The 23,726-nt window shown below is 36.9% G+C and overlaps 1 protein-coding gene across 1 annotated transcript in view; it reads right to left on the minus strand.

Moving 5' to 3' along the window:
* Positions 1–23,726, minus strand: part of nrxn3b (neurexin 3b) — a 523,467-nt gene that overhangs the window by 314,298 nt on the left and 185,443 nt on the right. Inside the window, 1 exon segment of the mRNA XM_084433352.1 lies at positions 2,633–2,836. Coding sequence (XP_084289478.1) covers positions 2,633–2,836 — 204 coding nt within the window.

Below are 23,726 nucleotides of genomic sequence, written 5' to 3' on the forward strand. Positions count from 1 at the left end.
TCTGCAACGTGCAGACGTTGGTTGCCGAGGAGCGGATGGGGAAACCCGGAATGAAAAATTCGCATTTAATATGATGATGTCATGGCAGTAGAGACGGCAACTATAACGATCAGTCCCACCCACTTTAAGCGGTACTGACTGCAGTGGAAAAGCAACCGAGCTAAAGCGAACCGAACCGTGCCGTACCGAGCCGAGTCGTACCACACAGTGGAAAAGCGAAGCGAGCCGAACCGTTCCGTGCCGAGTCGAACCGTACCGAGCCGTACCATGCAGTGGAAAAGCGCCATTAGTTATTGATTAACTAACTGTTACGTAACACAATCATACAATTATTTTACATACTAATTAGTTAACACATCTTCCTTAGTAGTTAACAGTAGTGAATAACTAGTTAATGAAGAATTACCAATTAGTTCTTCAATAATTCCTTATTAGTTATGCAGTAAGTAAGATACAGTATTCTAAAGTGTTACCGACATTTGAATGCAATAGAGTCAAAACATTAATGCCACGATTTTAATATGCATAAATAAGAATGCGTACAAATACGTCGGTATAGAGTTGTTCATACGTAAATAATTTATGTTTTTGTGCTGTTAATGCAAACATTTTACGTTTTAGTGCTGTAAATACTATACGTTTCTGTGTGTATAAAACGTAAGTAAATGTACGTATGGTAGAATTACACTTTACGTAAAAATACACACGTATTCTCATGAGATCACGTTGAACATTCTCAGTAAGTAAAGTGAAACTGGAACGTTACTGTAAAAGGAAGCCTTTTTATTTCCATGGAATTACTGGGATCTGTAATAGGTACAGTTACGTAGCTATAACAGATTATAGGGTAAGATCCCAGTAATTCCATGGAAATAAAAAGGCTTCCTTTTACAGTACAGTTTCACTTTACTTACTGAGTAAATTGTCATGTTTTCCTTGGTAACGTTGCAGGACATACGAGGTAAAAAATTGTGACTATATGGGAAAGGGGAATGATCAGGTTATATGGTACAATTCTGGTAATACCATGGAAATAAACAAGGCTTCATTTTACAGTACAGTTACACTTTACTTACCAAGAAAATTGTCATGTTTTCCTTGGTAACGTTGCAGGACATACTAGGAAAACAAATAAATAAAAATGTGACTATGGAAAAGGGAATGATATGGTACAATTCCGGTAATACCATGGAAATAAACAAGGCTTCATTTTACAGTACAGCTGCACTTTACTTACTGAGTAAATTGTCATGTTTTCCTTGGTAACGTTGCAGGACATACTAGGAAAACAAATAAATAAAAATGTGACTATGGAAAAGGGAATGATATGGTACAATTCCGGTAATACCATGGAAATAAACAAGGCTTCATTTTACAGTACAGTTTCACTTTACTTACTGAGTAAATTGTCATGTTTTCCTTGGTAACGTTGCAGGACATATGAGGTAAAAAAGTGTGACTATATGGAAAAGGGAATGATCAAGTTATATGGTACAATTCCGGTAATACCATGGAAATAAACAAGGCTTCATTTTACAGTACAGTTGCACTTTACTTACTGAGTAAATTGTAAAAACATTTGCAAGAACATACCCAGTATTTAAGATGTGCCATGACATTAGGGAAAACTGTTCCTGCGGGGTAGTTACCAGGTAAGTGTAAGGTAAATTATTTGATAAACCCTCTATAAATGGGTGTAGCAATGAACAACAACTATGTAAGACAAGGTAATTTATTGGAAACTACCGTCTTAATTTCAAGATAGTAATAAATAAACATGGACTGTTACCAACATAACCCTAGGATAACTACAAACCTAACTTGAATTGATGGGTAATACTGGAGGTGTTTCTAAAAATAGTCTGCCTACATTCTGAGGAAGTACACAATTAAATCAGAGTTATTACCAACCTAAACAGGTAACAAGTACACAGTACTTTGTTGAGTTGATATTTAACAGTGGTGTTTTTTTCCCTGGTAGTTTCTCTGTAATTGCATACTAATCACCTTAAGTAATTACACACTAAAATACTATAATTTACCAGTTAGTTTGTAGTTTCTCTGCATTTACATACTTGTTACCTGTGGTAATTACCAATAACCAACTATAACTTACCATGTATTTACCTGTAAATACCTTGTAATTAGTTTGTAGTTTCTCTGCATTTACATACTTGTTACCTGTGGTAATTACCAATAACCAACTATAACTTACCATGTATTTACTAGGTAAATACCTAGTAATTAGGGGACTGTAAAATAAAGGGTTACCAGATTGGGAATAATCAAATTACTCCGATTTTTAAACCATTGTTTCTCCAATGCGAGTAAATCAATGAGCATGTGTATGAGAATGACTGGCGCAGATGTGTTGCTTCGATCATGAGGTCAGAGGTTATGTGAGACAATGATGAGAGAGTGCGTCGGTCCACATCACCCGCAGACAAAGAACGAAAAACAAACTGGAGCAATCCATGCAGATCAACAAAACAACAACAGTTTAGTTGTAGTGTAAGATAGATGATAACATACAGTAACTTGCAAATATAATAAATAACGGACGATCGAGGAAGAGAGAATGGTAGAGAGAGAGAGAGAGAGAGAGAATGTCAAATATAGCAGAATACAATACCTAAATTGACGGTCAGTCTGACACGGCCGCTGTCCAGCTCTAGTCGCAGTGTGTCTGCGGACTCACGTGATGTGGCAGCCATCAACAGGCCAAAGGCACGCTGGGACATAAACCGCAGAGACACGTCCTCTGCTTCTGTGTGCATTACCGTCGGCATCACCACCTTCATATACATACTGCCATCATAGCTTAGAATAGACGCCTCTGTGGAGAAAACAGACACACAAAATAAATAAAGATCAAAGATCTTGCAAAGAGTCCTTTAACTGGACTTTATTCACACCAAGTCAATTCAAATGTGTTCAGTGATTTAAACAAAACAATGCGTTTCTATGAAGTCTTTCACACTTGATTTCAAAATATCAAACTTTAATGATTCGTTGTTCACACCAAATTGGTGTACAAAAGTTTTGATATGAAAACATGCTTATGAATGTGTTTTGTTTTATTTGGTCACATCAAAAATTGTGTGAAAAGGCCTTTACACATTTTTGTAACAAGTGATATAATTTATAAATGGTGGCACATTTAGTGCCCATTCGAAAAAGTGTTTGTAATTTTGTTTGTTTGCCAGAGTAAATTTTAGCAATAGATTGTAAAAGTCATATAACACAATATTTTTTTTTGTTGCCATTTTAAGGATCAAAAGTGGGTGAAACATTTTCATGAAAAAATAAATAAATGATGACATTAAATGACTTAACATAAATGACTTTAAAGTATTAAAGTGCTGAATATATATATTTTTGATTTACCCTGGCAATTCTGGTGACAGCGCCACCTACAGGTTATTACATTTTTCAGATTTCATGGCTTTTATTTATTTTTTTGCTCACCAGCCACTGTGGCTAGTGGTTTTCCAAAGTTATTAGCCACTCAGCATTTTCACTGGCCATCATTTTGGCATTGATACCATGGGGAAAAAAATGCTTATAGATTTTTTTAGTATTAGCTCATAATTTGGCAGCAGGCTGCTTTCACTTTAAGACCTCACACACAAATCCATTATACTGTTACACATGCGTTTCTTTTTCAACTGTTTAAGTTAAAACTGTATATTATAACTGACTGTGTTTACGTGAATACTCGCCAAGACCAGCATTTTGACATTATTTTGTTGGTGTCGTTGTGTTCTTTGGTTTATGCGGATTCCAACAATATCTCTTTTTTTTTTTTTTTTTTTTTTTTTTTTTTTGCTTGTCCACCAAATTTGCTCCCATTACAGAGAAAAAACATTCTGAAATCAATCAGGTTTGTGTTTGTTGTCTTATGCTATTTTAGCGTAGCATGCTAATCGGTCGGCAAGCTAAACATTTGTCATTCTTGCTAATGTGGCTCTTCTACTAATCAGGCTAACAGTGAGCATTAGCGCCAGCTACGTTGGCTTCACATTCTAATTGGCTAACATGCAGACTAATGTTTTTGTGAGTGCATTGTCACACTGGAAGCACTCCTTGCTATCAAGTTAAATACGTGTCCTCTGCCTGGCGCTCCGTGTTAAGCAAAGCACACTGCATGGTCCAATGATTTGCAGCTATAGTTCTTGTTTATTTAAAAAAAAAAATTCAATGAAACAACATATTGAAATATATGTTTTTGTAAATTCTCTGACAAGTCAAATTTTTTTTTTTTATTCGTATGCCTTGATTCTTATCCTTGTAATTCATGCAAATCCTTTCAACCACCTTAACACACACATACACACACAACAACCCAACCAATCTTACTAGTGCTGTAGTGTAATAAATATACTGCATAATGCCCTCTTTTCTTAATATTCCCACCTTCCTATAGTATAAAAACTAATGATAACACGATAAAGATCTCTTAATGCAACACTGTCACCTCTAATCCACAATCCACAGTTGTTTGTTTTTGTGCCGTCTGCTCTATCTATCAGTTCCTTCTCTGACCACAGAGGCGCTCCTCACACACACAAAGAACATTTTTAACAAAGTCTCCCATTTCCATTCACATAACCGGACAAAACACTACAGCACAGAGCTGAGAGGAGATTCAGGGGAAATGGATTTAAAAAGGCAACCAGCCGTGAAATACCTGCCTGGAGTTTTAGAGGTGAAGAAAGAAGAAAGGGCCTTTGGCTGAAAGAGGAGCTGACTGCCTTTGTGTAATGATGGAGGAGTCTGCATTTAACGCACGAGTCATTGTGCGGAAAATAATGTGCATTACACGCATGTACAGCTGTCATGTAATATGTGATAGGACACATTAAACAAATCCGTCAGGCTGGCGGCGCAACAAGGAGAGGAACGTGACATAATTAAAGTGACAAATATTAAAACATCATTACTTCAGGCTCAATTTATTTAGTTATTTTGCAGTTATGAACCGTTGCAAATTGTATTAAATATTAATTGTATTAAGTTATATATATATATATATATATATATATATATATGCTTGTTTGAACTACTATCTTTTTACTAAGGTAGTTCTGACATTTTTTTTTTTTTGGTGAAAAGGTTTGTTTTTTTATTTACAGATAAGGAAAAATCAGTATCCTTTGCATATAATTAATTTGTCTTTGTTCATGTTGATGCACTCTGAGAACAACAGGGTTGCGTTCAAGCAACTCTATTAGCATGTATTAATTCATAAATAACAATCAATTCATCATACATTAGAAAACTAGCTTCCCTGCTGTGACACTGTTACACACCTGCTGAGTGTCGAGGGAGCTCTTAAGCATTAATGTAGAGCGTATTAACCACTTGTATTTAACCACTAGCCTTTCTCAAAGCAAACTGAGCAGACACTATCGACAGGATGCTTCCACACCATATCGAAGTGTGTGTGTGTGATTGTGCTACTCAAAAACACACACACACAAATATTGCACAGCACAGCTGGATGTTTTGGGGAGATATCAACAGCTCCAAAGCTCATTTTGACTGGTAATGAGGAGATGTGCGTTTCCAAAGGGGCTTGCTGGAAATGAAAGTCAGCAGCACTTTACATAATTACCAACCAAATTGCCAGTGACAACGGGAGGGGGAGGTTATTAGCATGAGTGCTACGACACTCCACTGTATAGACTAGAGAACAATCTGTGTTTACAGGTTACACAAAGACTCTGTCTCTTCCGTGACTGGAGAATTTCAATAACCGATGAATAGCAAATTACATGACAAAAATATATGTAAATAATATAAATAAATAAACAAGAAATAAAAAGGAATGTATAGCAAATATAACATAACAAATATTTTATACTGTATATTAATTATTGTAAGCATATATAATTTATTCTTTAAATCATTTCAAGACACCCTTAACAAATAAATTCATGTTTTTTTTTAAAAGACCAGAATAGATAAATAATCATAGTATATGCAATAAATAAAACTGTAACTTAATACATATAAACAATAAAAAAATAAATAAATGTAAATATTAAATGAAGACAAAATAATAATAAAAAAACATATTATATTTCAGTTATTTGCCAAGGCACCATTTCTCATTTTCATTTAGTTTAGCCTAAAGTACTAAAATAACTAAAACTAATACATGAAAATGACAAAACATTTAAAACAAAATTACTAAAACTTTTTTAAAGTTAAAGTGAAAACAGAAAACAGAAAAAATAAAAAAGTAAATAATAATAATTATATATACAGTGAGGAAAATAAGTATTTGAACACCCTGCTATTTTGCAAGTTCTCCCACTTAGAAATCATGGAGGGGTCTGAAATTGTCATCGTAGGTGCATGTCCACTGTGAGAGACATAATCTAAAAAAAAAATCCAGAAATCACAATGTATGATTTTTTAACTATTTATGTGTATGATACAGCTGCAAATAAGTATTTGAAGAAAAATCAATGAAAATCAATGTTAATATTTGGTACAGTAGCCTTTGTTTGCAATTACAGAGGTCAAACGTTTCCTGTAGTTTTTCACCAGGTTTGCACACACTGCAGGAGGGATTTTGGCCCACTCCTCCACACAGATCTTCTCTAGATCAGTCAGGTTTCTGGGCTGTCGCTGAGAACGCGGAGTTTGAGCTCCCTCCAAAGATTCTCTATTGGGTTTAGGTCTGGAGACTGGCTAGGCCTTGATATGCTTCTTACAGAGCCACTCCTTGGTTATCCTGGCTGTGTGCTTCGGGTCATTGTCATGTTGGAAGACCCAGCCTCGACCCATCTTCAATGCTCTAACTGAGGGAAGGAGGTTGTTCCCCAAAATCTCGCAATACATGGCCCCGGTCATCCTCTCCTTAATACAGTGCAGTCGCCCTGTCCCATGTGCAGAAAAACACCCCTAAAGCATGATGCTACCACCCCCATGCTTCACAGTAGGGATGGTGTTCTTGGGATGGTACTCATCATTCTTCTTCCTCCAAACACGTTTAGTGGAATTATGACCAAAAAGTTCTATTTTGGTCTCATCTGACCACATGACTTTCTCCCATGACTCCTCTGGATCATCCAAATGGTCATTGGCAAACTTAAGACGGGCCTTGACATGTGCTGGTTTAAGCAGGGGAACCTTCCGTGCCATGCATGATTTCAAACCATGACGTCTTAGTGTATTACCAACAGTAACCTTGGAAACGGTGGTCCCAGCTCTTTTCAGGTCATTGACCAGCTCCTCCCGTGTAGTTCTGGGCTGATTTCTCACCTTTCTTAGGATCATTGAGACCCCACGAGGTGAGATCTTGCATGGAGCCCCAGTCCGAGGGAGATTGACAGTCATGTTTAGCTTCTTCCATTTTCTAATGATTGCTCCAACAGTGGACCTTTTTCACCAAGCTGCTTGGCAATTTCCCCGTAGCCCTTTCCAGCCTTGTGGAGGTGTACAATTTTGTCTCTATTGTCTTTGGACAGCTCTTTGGTCTTGGCCATGTTAGTAGTTGGATTCTTACTGATTGTATGGGGTGGGAAGGTGTCTTTATGCAGCTAACGACCTCAAACAGGTGCATCTAATTTAGGATAATAAATGGAGTGGAGGTGGACATTTTAAAGGCAGACTAACAGGTCTTTGAGGGTCAGAATTCTAGCTGATAGACAGGTGTTCAAATACTTATTTGCAGCTGTATCATACAAATAAATAGTTAAAAAATCATATATTGTGATTTCTGGATTTTTTTTTTAGATTATGTCTCTCACAGTGGACATGCACCTACGATGACAATTTCAGACCCCTCCATGATTTCCAAGTGGGAGAACTTGCAAAATAGCAGGGTGTTCAAATACTTATTTTCCTCACTGTACACTGTAAATGCAAACATGGTATTTAATTAAAAATAGTAAATTGACCTTTATCATTTTTTTTCAACCTGCTATTAACACTCACTTTTTGTAAGTTACTTGTACTTTGAGGGTGAAAAATCTTACCAGCTCAGTCTACTTGAGCTGGATTCATTTAGAAAAAGTACGTTTATGACCTGTGGGCAAGCGCAGATCAGTCCTCTCTACGCTAGACGTCGATATATGGCCACGCCAAGACTCGCCCTTCAATAGCTACTATTGGCTGAAGGTGAAAACCGTAATTTTAAGCCACCATTGTGGTGATTAGTGTTTGTTTTAGTTGGGCTCTTGACCCTTATATCGTTAATTTAACATTTTGTTTGGCTGCTGTACCTGAGTTATAACAGCCAGATGAACAAATAGAAAAGGTGATCTGATGGTGATGGTTGTGTTTTAACATAATCCTTATTTCACAATCATTAGACCTGATTCACTGAACTCATATAGAGCCCAATTTCTGAGTAAGGTTTACTTTATTAATTATAGCAGCACTGTCCTGGTACAGCATAATATTTTTAACCATTTCAATGAAATCCAAATAAGCAAATAAATAATAAAAAAAACCTTCCATTTTTTTTTTTTATGTAGGCACACACAGACATCAAGAATTAGCGTATGAATCTCAACAATGGTGACAAACAGATCACCTCTGATCATAAGCTCATTATTTATTCATGCAGCAATGCATGATGGGAGCCATCAATGAGTTTTAATTGGTTGCACCCAGAATGCACTGCAACATGCTTTATAATTGTCACCATTGTTGAGATTCACAGGCTGATTCTTGATGTCAATGTGTCTAAAAACTAAATTAAACAAAATGGAAACTTTTAAGAAATTATAAATATTATACTGTACAAGGACAGTGCTATAATTAATAAAATAAACCTAACTCAGAAATTGGTTTCTTTAATTTAAGTGAACTTGAAAAATGAGTGAGCAGAACTAAAAGTGTTAAGTTGTAGGTATTTAGTAATTCTAAGTGGGGTTAAATTTATATCAAGCAAATCCACACAAAATGAAAAAACTAAGTTAACACTAATAATGGCTATTAAGTTACATGAACATAAAAAAACCGTGCTAGTGGTACTACTTGATTTAGTACTGCACACTTAAAATAAACAAGCTTTTCTAACTCACTAATCTTAAGCTTACTTTGCTTAATATTTTTGAGGCAACGAGTTTGCATACTTTTTTTAAGTAAGGTCAACTAATTACATTGTACAGTGTATATATATATATATATATATATATATATATGTATATGTATATATATATATATGTATATATATATGTATATATATATATATATATATGTATATATATATATATATATGTATATATATATATATATATATATATATATATATATATATATATATATATATATATATATATATATATATATATATATATATATATATATTATACATTCTAATTCAAAATATTAACAAAAACAATGATAGTATATAAATGATTCTAAAACAACATAAGACAAAAAAAAAAAAATGAATTGGTGGCAAACAGTAGCACCTGACATTTCCTGCATGTAATCCAGGTCATGTGACATATTCAGAGCTTTACAGGGCCAAATGGAGATCTACAGAGATCTACTATCCAAATATGATGACTAAAGTTATATGGAAAGTGTGGGGATACACTGAAAAAGAAGAGTCTTGTTGATTTTCACTTGTGCTCCAATCATTGATTTGGAATTCCAGGATTTTTTTTAAATGTTTTTTTTTTTAAACACTAAGATATGGTTTCACTACTTTCCAGGCAGCGAAGTGGCATCTGAATTTGTGTCAAGTTTTTGACGTCTTCGCAAGGTTTAAATGAAATATAGTAGCTCAAGATGAAATGGAATGTTAACAAAGCTTTTTAAAGCTTTTTTTTTTTTTTTTTTTTGAAAGACTAAGACCCTTTCACTGCTTTCCAGATATTGAAAATGCATTTGAATGTGAAGTTTCAGACAATTTGCCAAAAATAACTTACCCTAATAGAACAGTCAGTTTTAAATGACTGGACCCTAAAAAAAGGTCAAAGGTCTTATGTAGAAAACAAATTTTGTAAAATGATTTTAGCCTTAAATATGTCAAATATAAAGTCATTTATTTTTTCTAGCTGTGATTTCATAATAAGTACCATGGAGGGTTATATGTCTGAATTAGGATGATGAAATTGTGAAAAGGATGGAGAAATACTCAGTAAAGTCCACTTTGAGAGGGACAACCAGTCAACTGGAATTTGCCCTAACACTATAAAGGACAGTGATTTTAAAATGTCGTCCCGAAAAAGAAAAAAAATGTGAACAGTAGAGGGCAGAAGAAGACTGCCTGGAGGATTTGGATGCTTTCAGCGCTGCTCAAAAATGAACGAGAGAGAGAGAGAGAGAGAGAGAGAGAGAGAGATCAGGAGATTGACTGAGGGCAGATATTTGTGTCCGAGTGTGTGCACACATGAGTGTGTTTGTGTAGGTATGAAAGAAATCTCAATACAAGGTCTGTTACCATAACCCTGCCATGCACATCTCTGTCTCTCTTTCGCTCTCTCTCTCTTTACATTCTGCTCTGGAGCTTTGTCAATTTCTCACATGACCGCTTTCTGAAAGCCACATTTTCTCGGCCATGTGAAGGAACACGTGTTTGTGTGTGGGTCAGGTTTTGACCGGCTGTCCTTACAATCATAATAAACCCGCCATCACCAACACTGTGGGGAGGAGTCAATTGGGCCATGGGGATAATAGCATAATAAACATACTAAATTAAATGGTAAAAATACAAAAAGATTCATGAGAGGGTTATGTTAGGGGATAGATTTGATAAGCTCAATACAAGAACAACAATGGAAAATCCTCTCCTCTAATAGAAATACAAATGTGTGTGTCAGGATCAGCCAGTACTCAGTCAACAGTCAAACCTGAAAAAATCCACAGTCCGGGGATCTACACTGTAAAGGACTAAATGATGTCTCATGGTCTGATGATGATGGTCTGTCCCATTTTTTTATTCACATTTGTTCTCTGAATATGTGTCAAATGTCATAGTTGGAATAGACAAGTCACATATAACCATGTCAATCGGAATGAATTGGCCAAATCCGACAAAAATTTCATTCAGATTTTAAGTGGTTGTTTAAACCTTTTCTAATCCATTCAAGAGAATATGTAAACACTTGATCGATTGAAAACTGAATCTGGAAAGTTCTGTGCATGTACAATGACGTAGAAATGGCGTAATGATGCAAGACTCACGGAACAAGCTGTCTTTATTGTTAAATAAAGTGTGATAAATGACTGCAATGTCATGCTAAAATTCTCCTCATCAGTCTTTGCTTCAGACTTCCATCCATGGACGCCGTGCTTTAGGCACGGGAAGGGGCTTTTTTACTGCATGATAAAGAAGCACAACACAAACCTCGGCTCATGTGCTCGTCGTCTCCTAATCAGGACCCGATATAGATGAATATTAAGGGCCAGATTTACTAACAGCTTGCGCCAGCGCAAACTACTGTCAGGATTTACTAAAGACACCTTTTGTTTGCGACTGAAACAAATGGTATCCATGTAAACATAGCTATTGATCCTTGATGTTACACGCTGAGGCACTTTCTAAAGCCAGTAGATATGAGGAATTCAATCATCATCATCTTTGTCTTCCTCTTCTTCCTTTCAGTGCATCTGGTGATAGCATGTGTTTATTTTAAGACTCGACTTTACACACATGGATTAGAGAGCTACACTTCAACATCCACTTCATCTAAGCATCAAACAAATAACGCAAAGCTCTGATATTCCTGTGTACATATATGCAACAAACCCAATCTGATGATATTTGTTTCAGTCCGTCACATCCGCTTACTGGCTGGAACCGGTTACTATCAGTGTGCAGTGGCTAAATCTCGAAGCTTTTGGAGCAGCCCACATCAGTTACCATCTCCTACCTCAAACGACTGTAATAATGGACACCAATCCCACCCGTACCAGTGTAATACAGATCTGTCAGCCCGGTCTCAATGTTTATACATAGTAGGGATGTCACGGTACCAAAATTTAATTAGTCCCAATAGCAGAAACATTTTGCGGTCCTCAGCACCAATTTCGGTACCATTAAATTGGTCTTAATTCGGTCTTAATTGTACAATGAATCTCCTATTTACATTGTGTTTAAACTTTGTTGTTTATAATGAAAGGATTCATGAATGTGTGGCTTGTTGAACATAGCAAAACCTTTTGCGTTTTCAGCGGTGTTAAGTGGATTCTGACTAACTTACTGACAAGCACCTCTGACTGGCAAATGTGTTCACACGCTCAACAGATATGATTGTGATTGGCTACAATGCTCAATACTTAAAAAAAAAAAAAAAAAGCTTTAAATAGAAACCTTTGACACTTAGAGATCACTCAACTCGTACACTTTTCGGCTCCATACTGGCGTGATGAATCATAATGACACAGTCTTCATTCAATCGCTAGATGAGAAATGTTTTTTTTGTTTTGTTTGTTTGTTTGTTTTTCTGATAGAATGTCACCTGATGGAGTTTGGGTTCAATGCCAATGTTCTCTGGCTTGCTTAGTTGGTGACACTTAATATTTAAAAATATTATTGTTCTGACTGTACTGGCACTGGTTTGTATTCCAACACTACAAACAATTAGAAGACAACTAATGTAAAAGAAGAAATAAAAAGATTAGGGTTAGATAGAGTAGATAGAGAAAGTTAGATAAAGATATATAGAGTAGATGACATGTGAAACAAAAGCCAAATGGCGGTGAATGAAGATGAGGCTTTTTGTTTGCAAATGTGCTGGCCTTTGCATTTTTCCTCCTAGATAACTGCATCTCTGCCCTTGATTCAAATAAGAAGCTCTGCTTTACAGCTCCGCCTCTGTCGCGCTGAGCTTACCACATTCCTCACCCTAGCATAAAGGGTCGTCCTTTAAACTATTATTCATGTGCTCTACCTGAACAGCGGATAGAAGATAAATGAGCATCCAAATATTGAACTGTTAGCTAGATTTCATCATTATTCTAGACTAGTGGTCTAGAATTTTGTATTTTTCTTTTATGAAATACGATGACTTAAAGGGGTCATATCAGGGAAAACAGTATTTGTCTTGCTCTTCTGAAGTAAAATATATTGAAATACTTTATATGCAGACATAATGGTCACAATGCAAAGCTCCTTCTCCTGTCCACCCAGCCAATATTTTTTTGTCTTGTTAAAACATCCACTAAAACATCTAAAGATCCCTAACATATGATATATTTGCTTATATATTTGCTAATATAATTGTTAATTCCAGTTCTCAAATCTGATTATTAGAGCAGTGTTCCAAGAGTGCTTTTATTCAGTCCAGCGCCACTGTTGGTTGCATCATTACACCAGTAGGTGCCAAAAAGTTACTGATTGGGTCTGTAGTCACAAGTGTAAAAAATAGTAAAAAAAAATCAGTAATTTCTCTCTTTCTCTCATACAATTCACACAAGCTTGGATTTTTTTGCATGGAGCTTTTATGCAGGCTACTTCTAATCTCATCAGCCAAGCAGAAACAAAATTATAAAATAAAATAACTTAACGGCAGATGCCAAAAATGTTAAAAATGGCAAATTTTGGAATATCAATATATTGGCCTACTACTAGTCTAAAATCTCAGTGATGACTTTTTTGTTAAAGTGGTGGTTGATTATGATTTCACTTTTTTAAGTTTAGTTAGTGTGTAATGTTGCTGTTTGAGCATAAACAACATCTGCAAAGTTACAACACTCAAAGTTCAAATCAAAGGGAGAAAAAAAGAAATTGCTTTTTAAGGACTTCAACAAATGGCTGGTAGGGACTACACGACATTCCTCCGGGTTAGTGACATCACAAACCCTAAAATTTACAGAATATGCTAATGACTAGAAGATAACTACACATCAGCTACATAAATTCATCAACTAACCACTCAGAAATGTCCTGTTGCATTCTACATATTGTCACTTCTTCTTGAGTCTCTCCATCATTGTCTGACTCCGGTCTGAACATAAAAGGCTAAAATCTTTAGAAAATTTCAGTGCATGTCTGTGTGAGGTAAAAGGACACAAGCTCTTGAAACTCCGCCCCTTTGCCAGGAGCAGCAGCTCATTTGCATTTAAAGGGACAGACACAAAAACTTGTGCGTTTTTGCTCACCCTCATAAAGTTAAAATTTTAACATGCTATATAAAAATATCTGTGGGGTATTTTGAGCTAAAACTTCACATACACACTCTGGGGACATCAAAGACTTACATCTTGTGAAAAGGGCATTCTACCACCCCTTTATAGATAGCAATACAATATAATACTTGTGTTTACTTTGCTCAAATAGCACACTTGGCCAGCTTCAGAGAAACTTTAGCTAGGCAAAAGACAAGTGCCCAAAGTGGCGACGTTACTACACGTATTCTACAGCACGGTTCAGCACCATGTTAGCCAACTGTGCCAAGAATTCTGGGCTGAGAATGGTTTGTAATCGTGCCATCCTGAACCAAGCTCAAATGGAAATTTAACTGGAACCATTCCTTATTGTTCTTAGAATCGTTCGACCAGATGGTGGAAAAGCGGCTTTATTCACTAACCACTTGCAAACCAGTTTAACTAGATTCTACAATGTCTGCAATGGATTCTTGTCTGATCATATTTTAAAATGCACAGTGTTGTCTTTTGGACTTTTAAGCCTAATCAGTCTTTTAAGGCCTATTCAGGATTCTAGATTGCAGTGGTGGAGTGATGCTGAACAGTTTTAATAAAGTATGGCAGATCGTGGTAGTCCACGAAGTTTCATCCCTCACAACCTAGAACTCAGAACAGCCCTGCAAGAACGGCACCCTGCAAACTGCATTCAGCACCTGATTTGCATAATTGCTCTAGTGAATCACGCACTAAAACACATAAAACCAACAGGTGCAACCCAATCTTAGTGAATGATAGCCACTTTAAGGTAAACTATAGAGGTAATGAAGTTCAAGGTATAGTTATTAAAAACTGACTCCTTTAAACAACAGCACGCATTGTTTTCAAATGATTGTGTGCTACAGCTGAATAATAAAACCAAATAATAAGAGGGATTGCAAAGAAAGGAGCAAAAGAGAGAGAGGAATAGATGCAACTTTGCAGTGTCAGTGTGGATGTCAGCTAAGATCAGTGTCACAATGAAGGTGTTTGTCAGCCTGAGGAGAAGACGAATGCTCACACCTCTCCTTAGACATGAGAGTGTATGTGTGTGTGTGGGAGAGAGAGAGAGAGAGAGAGAGAGAGAGAGAGAGAGAGAGAGAGAGAGAGAGAGAGAGAGAGAGAGAGAGAGAGAGAGAGAGAGAGAGAGAGAGAGAGAGAGAGAATTTTGAATTTTCAAAAACTGTTTATTACAAAAGTTCAAAAAATAAAAAAACATTGTGTCATAAGTGTGAATAAATCACACTAGATTAAAAAACACACTACAAGTGTGAAAAATTAAGTTCATCATTTACAACTGAGCATAAAGCTCAATTTACACACCAAATACTTTCAAACATTATTACATTTTCAGTTGCTTTGTAAAAGTGAAAGTCTATTTGCAGTCTAGATTTAATCAGAGCTGCAAAAACCATTACAACATCCTGGTTTTGCCCATTTTCAACTTTGTTCTTTCTGCTCAAATAAATGGCCATTTTAGCTTGACCTAGAATGAAGTTCAGCAAATGGCAAACAGTTCTGCGTTTTTTGACATAACGAAAGCCAAAAATAAAAATCTTATCTGAAAATGTCTCATTGAAACAAAGAAAAAGTCTTTCCAATGCATTAAACAATTCCACCAATCTTGGACAATACATAAAAGCATGAAACACAGTTTCTCTTTCAAAACAAAATGGACAATTTTGACTCGTCTCTCGATTTAAGACAAAAATAAACGCATTCACAGCTATAATTCCATGTATAATTCGCCATTGCAGGTCCCCAATTCTTTTGGCTAACGGTGGCTTGTACAGTGCTCTCCACTCTGGTTTTACCTCATTACCCAACCCAAGTACAGTGCGCCAAGGAGTGTCAACCTTCTGTTTTAAACCTTTCTGATGAAAAATTTTAACACAAACATTGTAAAACACTCTACCACAATTCCCATACAAAGACAGAGGTTCAATGTCATCTAAGAAATTACCAGTATTATCACCAAACTCTGGAGTTAACATAAGATTAGGAAAAGGGTCACCTTCATTTGCCCTAATTCTCCTCTCAAAGTATCCCTTTAACAACATCTTCTCCTCTGCTGTAAGTGAATTACAACATCTCTGCAACAACTGAGAGACAACACGTTTTGACCTAATATTTAAAACACTTGCTACATTTTCACAGTTTTGAAAATCAACGCCAGCTACATCTAGTAATTGCCCAAAAGTGAACAGGCGTGACTTTAAAAGAACTTCAGACATTGCATTACTGTTACATGTTAGGTCTACCCGTGTCCCATAAACCAAAGGCTCTTTTAAAAGCCAAAACACAGAGGTTGTTCTCACAACTTTCTGCACCTTAAATAAACCCCACACTTTGAACAGATTTGTATAGAAAATTGGCAGCTGTGAGGTATTCAGTCTCTTGGGATCCATGAAAAACAGAGGTTTGTCCATATCCAATTCTCCAACAGTTCTTAAAATCGCAATAGCCACAGGTTTCCATCTCAAGTCTTTTTGGTCAGTCAGTAATTTTTGAAGAAATTGCATGCGAAAAGCTGCCGTTCTACTTTGTACATGAACTAGGCCTTGTCCTCCTTCTTCTCTTGGCAGATAAAGAACACCTTGTGGAACCCAATGCATTTTATCCCAAAAAAAATCCAATAACAAAGATTGAACTTTTGCAAGCAAATGTAAAGGAGGGTCAACACATGCTAATCTATGCCATAAAAAAGAGGCCACCAAATTATTGATCACTAGTGTGCGCCCTCTGTATGACATTTGGGGTTTAAGCCACCTCCATTTATCCAAACGCCCTTTTACTTTGTCAACAATCCCCTCCCAGTTCTTTTGCACATAACAGTCATCTCCAAGAAAAATACCTAGATATTTAAGACCATCTTTTTTCCATGTTAAACCACCTGGCAAAATTGGTAAACCCTCCTCCCATTTCCCAACATGAAAGGCATCACTTTTTGACCAGTTAATTCTGGCTGAAGAGACAGTTTCAAAACCCTTAGACACTTCAACCAAAGTATCCACATCACACTGGCCACTAATCATCAAAATCACATCATCAGCATAAGCTGAAAGACAAAAGGTATCATTACAATTTGGAATGGATATCCCTTTTAAAGTACTCCTAAATTTTTGTAATAAAGGCTCAATCGCAAAACTATAAAGAATACCTGACAAAGAACATCCTTGTCTCACCCCTCTTAGCACCTTAAAGGGAGAGCATAAGCCACCGTTAATTTTGAGCATACTTTCAATGTCCTTATACAGTACTTTTATTTTATCTATAAAAATTGAGCTAAAACCAAAAGCATTCAAAGTTTTCCAAAGATAGGCATGCTCCACCCTATCAAAAGCTTTCTCTTGGTCAATAGAGATAAAAGCTGTATTTAGACCAAAGACCTTGGATGCATCTAAAATGTCTCTAATCAACGATATATTATCAAAAATTGACCTGCCAGGAACACAATAGGATTGGTCAGGATGGATAACTTCTTCCATGACCTTACCCAACCGGGTGGCCAGTACTTTAGAGAGCAGCTTGTACTCTGAGGCAAGTAACGACACTGGACGCCATGACCTTATGTCACTTAGATCTCCATTTTTGGGCAGAAGGGTAAGGACAGCTCTACGGCAGCTCACTGGCATCAGCCCTCCGGCTAAACTGTCATTAAGCACCTCAAGCAAATCCTCCTTCAAATCAGTCCAAAATGACTTATAAAAGTCCATTGGGAGTCCGTCCAATCCAGGTGCTTTCCCAGTCTCCATGCTTTGGAGCGCCTTTTGCACTTCTTCCAGGGTTATCACCCCACAGAGCATCTCATTAGAAAGATCTGATACTTGAGGAAGCCCCTCAAAAAAACTCTGTTCAGCAACCATGTCCTCTCTATACTCACTAGTATAAAGTGAAGCATAAAAACTGAAAGCCCTCTTGCGAATGTCATCGGGATCTGACAGTAAAGCACCAGTTTCAGATTTTAAATTATGAATCATACGTTTTTGTCCATTCTTTTTCTCAAGATTAAAAAAATACTTAGAGGGCACATCCATCTCATTCACACTTTGGTAACGTGATCGGACCAATGCCCCTTGTGTTTTTAACCCTAGCAGGTCAGACAATTTAGTTTTCTGTTTAAAAAGCTTATCCAATAGGTCTTGGTTATTAGAAAACTGTGCCAAATTCTGAAAATGTAAAATGTCATTTTCCAAAATTTTCATATCCTGGACTGTATCTTTAGTGACATTGTAAGTGTATTGCTGATATAGTTGTTTTATCTGTATCTTGCCATACTCCCACCAACTTTGTAATGATTCAAAAGTATTCTTCTCAGCTCTGAAAGAACCCCCAAAAAAACTGAACACATTTTTAAAATGATTATCACTCAGCAAGGAAGTGTTAAAGTGCCAGTAAGCACTTTTAGACCTAATAGAATTAATAAAGATGGAACATGATACTAAACTATGGTCTGAAAAACTAACTGGAACAATACAACAATTCCTAAAAATGCTTAAGTGGTGTTTAAAAGCATACAGTCGGTCCAGCCTCGCAAGAGATACAGAGTTAGCATATATGTGAGTCCATGTATACTGTGACACATTTCTATGCAAATTTCTCCACACATCACATAAATCCTGCATTTCAATAAGTTGTACCAATTTTCTGCGTGAAGGCATGTGAGGTTCAAGATGATTCCGGTCTATGTCTTTCTCTGTACAATTAAAATCACCACCCAAAAACAAATATTCTTCACTGCAGCACTTCTCCAAAGTTGTACCAAGTGCGTCCAAAAAACACATTCTATCTAATGTTGATGTTGGAGCATATACACAGATGAAAATAAAAACAGAATTCTCAAAAAGTGCTCTCACTTTTAAAATTCTACCTTTCAAAACCTCTTCCACTGTATAAGAATGTGGGATAAAACCATGGGAGAACAAAATGGCCACACCACCACTAAGGGTGGTATTATGACTTAATATAGCAAGCCCATTCCACTCTTTTTCCCACTCAATTGCATTAAATGCATCACTATGTGTTTCTTGTGCAAGCAAGACATCTATCTTTCTCTGTTTTACCAATTCAAAAAGTCTTGCCCTCTTTTGACTCCCCCTTGCTCCATTTAAATTAAGAGTAGCTATATTAAATGTATTCATGAGAAAAGAAAAGAAAAGGCATATTACAAAAAAGGAAAAGCGCTCAATAAAACGCATTCGTCTAGGCCATATCATCATTATTCGTCAGTGTAGGATTGACCTTTGTCAGGAACTTTTTGAGTCGGTACACTTCTTTTTGAGTAAATTTACGTTCACTCATAAAGCACCTCGTGACTTTAGTAAAATTCTCAAGATCGGGAAAATAATCGACAACTTGAACATTCTTCATGTTTTTGGTGATCTTGAGAAATAATTTAATTTCACTCACACCATAACCTATAGACCACTGATTCGGCACAAAAAGCGGCGCACTTCCTTGTGAGCAAATGGAAGCACCCGAATCTGAGCAGTCACTCTCATATGCAGGCTCATCCATATCAGTCGCTACAGGCTCATTTCCTGATTTCTTTGCAGACTTTATCTCAAGGCTCATTTTTCTTTTAATGGGTTTCTTAAACTCAACAAGGCTTGCGCCATGATCTACTTGCATATTGACCTCCTCACTTTCAAAACAAGTTGTTCCTTTGCTTTCATGGGGTTCTTTATCAATGTTACCCTGACCTTCTGCCTCATCATGATTTTGCTCTCCTTCCACTGCTGACGGAGCCGGTCCAACTGAACCCGCTCCTACAGCAGTTAGAGCCTTCAGTGCGATTTTGAAAAAAAGCTTCGCTGTTTAAATTTTCAAATGATTCGGTAAAGATATCACTAGAAACAGTTGGCATTTCGCTCTGGGCCTGTGCACCATCATGTTTCGCTCCTACCTCTGCTGACGGAGTCGGTCCAGCCGGACCTTCTCCCGCAGCAGTGGCGGTTTGCACTTCCGCATTAGGCTTATCGGCGCGACTGTCGCAATTTGTAAGCCTACTCTCATTAGGTTTACTTGTTCCCTTTACGGGACAAGTTCGAACAGTGTGTCCTGTTTTTCCACAACCAAAACAACGCATTGAGTCAGTTGACACAAACACGGTATAATCAAAATCCTCAACTTTAAAATTTAGCGAAAGATTTAAATCCATGTTGTGATTATTTAAGATCACGTAAACATAACGCCTGAAAGACACAACATGTTTTACGAGCTCAGATTTGGTCCCAATCAGCATTTTTTTAATTGGTGATATCAACTTCCCATATCGACCCAATTCTCTTTTCAACATTTCGTCAGTAATAAAAGGTGGTACATTTGATATTGTCACCTTTCTAGCAGGCGTAGAGAGAGGAAGGACAGGAGTAAACAAACCGTTTACAGACAAACCCTTCTCTACTACCTCATTTGCCTTAGCTACAGAGCTCAGAAATAAAACAATGGCATTGTTCATTCTTGAAGCTGCAACCACATTATCGTGCCCAACAATGTTGCCTACCGCAATACTACACTCGTCTACGCTTAAAGACGATAACACTTTAATTGCGTGACGACGAGTGAGTGTATCAAACATTTTGAAACCTGGAGCCGCCATGCCTCCCAGTTCAAAACACTGGTCACTGGCGACTCACGAAAAACAGAAACACAAGAAGGAGGCTCTATTCCTACCAACAATTAATTGATACACAAGAAAGATAGAAATAAAGTTAGAAAATAGAAAACGCACTTTCAAGCCACAGCGGGCACAACTCACGCTCACAGACGCTCCTTCCACTCACTCCCCGCATGCACTCCGACAGAGAGAGAGAGAGAGAGAGAGAGAGAGAGAGAGAGAGAGAGAGAGAGAGAGACTAGGGCTATTTTTACTGAGAAAATATGATCCATTGTTCATGGTTTACCTTAAGTTCCCTCTTCCAGCTATTCCAAAAGCAAATTAATTCTCAATGATAAAAAAGCAATTATGGCTGGTATTTGCATATTTCTATGGCCTAATTGGCTGATTAAATTCATAATTTAAGAGGCTGTAGTGTTCAGTGTTTGCTGTTCATTAATATTAGTTACTGGATGTCCTTATTTGCTATGAGAGCAAATTAATAAATAAACACAAATCTAATCTGATAGTACACAGATATATCTATATTACCTGGGGAAAGCAATTTCCCAGGATGCTGCTGTGATTAGTCAACAACGTGAATATATTTGTCATCTTAAATCAATTAAAGGAATGTTCCAGGTTAAATACAACGCAAGTACTATCGACAGCATTTTTACAAACTGAGCACATTGCAAAGGCAAGCATCACTATGAAAGCAACAATGGTGCTTGTCAAGTCGCCTCTGCAATGCTCAAATGCAGTAGATTAAGTTTTTTTCTTTTCTTCCCATTCTTTTATTATGGTAGTGAGGCTGTTTAGTAGAAATTTGTCACTCAATTAGTCTGAATATTATACTGTCACTCACATCACAACTCTGTGGTGACAATAAAAATGGAAATATGGGGAACACAATCATAAGGTATCTTCCCATTTTTGTGAAGGGAACAGTTTTGCAGAGAGACAGAGACTAGCGCGTTTCATGATGCTGCAAGTCACAAAAATTGGACTCTAGGTACAAAATCGGGAAGTATTTCTGTACACATTTGGACTTATCAGAAGATGTTATAAGTCAGCAGCCAGATTTACAAAAAAAGAGAAAAGTTGAGAAATTCGTAAGATAAATTCAAAGTTTGTAAGATTGTTCCGAAGTGCAATTAGTGAAAAATTCTTAAAAAGTTCTAAAAAATTTCCTTAAGAACAACTTACTCTTTTTCTTAAGAAGAAAATTACTTAAAATCCTTCAGATTACGGTAACACTCGTGCAATATTTTTAATGCAGCTGGCTTGATGGGAGTTTTGCACTTAACGACGTCACATTTTTTAATGGCCTATGTATTTTAAATAGTTATTTTTAAGAGCATGTCTCAAGATGAAGCAGTCACTTTCATTCGTGCTCCATCTTTCTTGCGCTGTCTGGAGTGATTGCGTCCTGTTTCTGTGTGTTTGAGTGTGTGTGTGTGTTGCTAGAGTGAAGACAGGCGGTCTCATATGATCTGAATGCTGCCGAAAATTCCCTATTTGACTTGTTTTTGTAGACTTATTACTGATTTTTGAATTCAGCAAAACATCACTGCTTACAATGCGCTGGGATCCTTCACTGAAAACCGAAAGTAACTCCCGTTCAATGTTTACTCTTTGACTGCAGCAGGTTTTAAACACCAACTGTGAACAGCGACTGAACGCAACTGTCTCTGGCGCGTTTGGGCATGATCAGTCGTAAGTATCAAATAATATTCATAATCGGCCTTAATCGGTCATTAAATGTGTCCCCGGCTTAAAAGTTTGCTAAGAAGTATTTCCTACTAAAGCAAGGCAGATTTGACTCTGGTTTAGCGTATCCATAGCAGACTCTGGTAGGAGTAGTCTTGGACAGCAACATGGCCAGGGCATCATGGGTGTTTAAGTTTTCCTACCTATTTGTCAAAAAGGAAGACTGCAAAACAGCAAAAAGGTTTTCTCTGGTCAGGTAGCTCCGTTTTTTTTTTTTTTTACTTTCTACAATATAGGCAGACAAGTTTTATTGAAAGCCCACCCTATGGGATAAATATCCTGCCATGATTCAAAACTGAAAAAAAAGTTCTGAAAGGTTGAAACTAAGTGTTTGAAAACTCAAAATCTTACAAAAAAAAGTTTTGCAAGATCGAAAAATAAAATTTGCAAGCTTGCAAAATGTAAAAAAAATACAAATATCTCTGCAAACATTATGTTGTTTTTGAGATTTCCTTCTTCAGAACTGCAAAAAAAAAAATTACGATGTTGCGCAAACAATTTTTCAGAGTTTCAAATTTGTCAGTGTTCTCCCACTGTATTAGTTTGTTTTCCAGGTTTGAAACCTTGTAAATGGTGATCTGAAAACTGGTGTGCGAATGTGTGAAAAAAAGTTTTGAAACTCTGAAAACAGAGTTTTGCAGGCTTGCAAAGTGGTAAGAAAAATAAAATCTCTGCAAACATAATTTTGTTTTTGAGTTTTCCTTCTTCAGAAGTGCAACACTCTTTTTTACGGTGTTGTGCAATCATTTTTTCAGAGTTTCGAATTTGTCACTGTTCTCCCAGTGTATAGTTTGTTTTCCAGATTTGAAACCTTGTAAATGGTGATCTGAAAACTGGTGTGCGATTAGGTGAAAAAAAGTTTTGAAACTGAAAACTGAGGTTCGAAAGGGCGAAACTTATTACATTACATTACATTTGCACTCCTATTGCAGACTATTTTTTCAGAGGTGAGTTTACAACACCCACTTTGCGGAGATACGCCCACACAGTTGCGAGCTTGCGACTCACGTGATTTGTGGCAGCGTTGTCACGCAGCTCTGCTCTGAAACTCTGAAACTCAGACTGAGCGAAAATGAAGCTTCGCAACTTAAAAAAAAAAGCCTGGAGGGAGGGCCTTCTGCTCTTGGCCAATGCTTTGCTGTCTGCTGACGTACAGTCCAATCACAAGTCGTATTTACTGGAAAGGTGGGATTGACCGACTGCTCCGCCAATGACGAAAGCGCACAGGATACGCAAACAGGATGCACAGCTTTTTTTA

The sequence above is a fragment of the Rutilus rutilus genome (genome assembly GCF_951802725.1).
Source record: "Rutilus rutilus genome assembly, chromosome: 15".
NCBI classification, from domain to species: Eukaryota; Metazoa; Chordata; class Actinopteri; order Cypriniformes; family Leuciscidae; genus Rutilus; species Rutilus rutilus.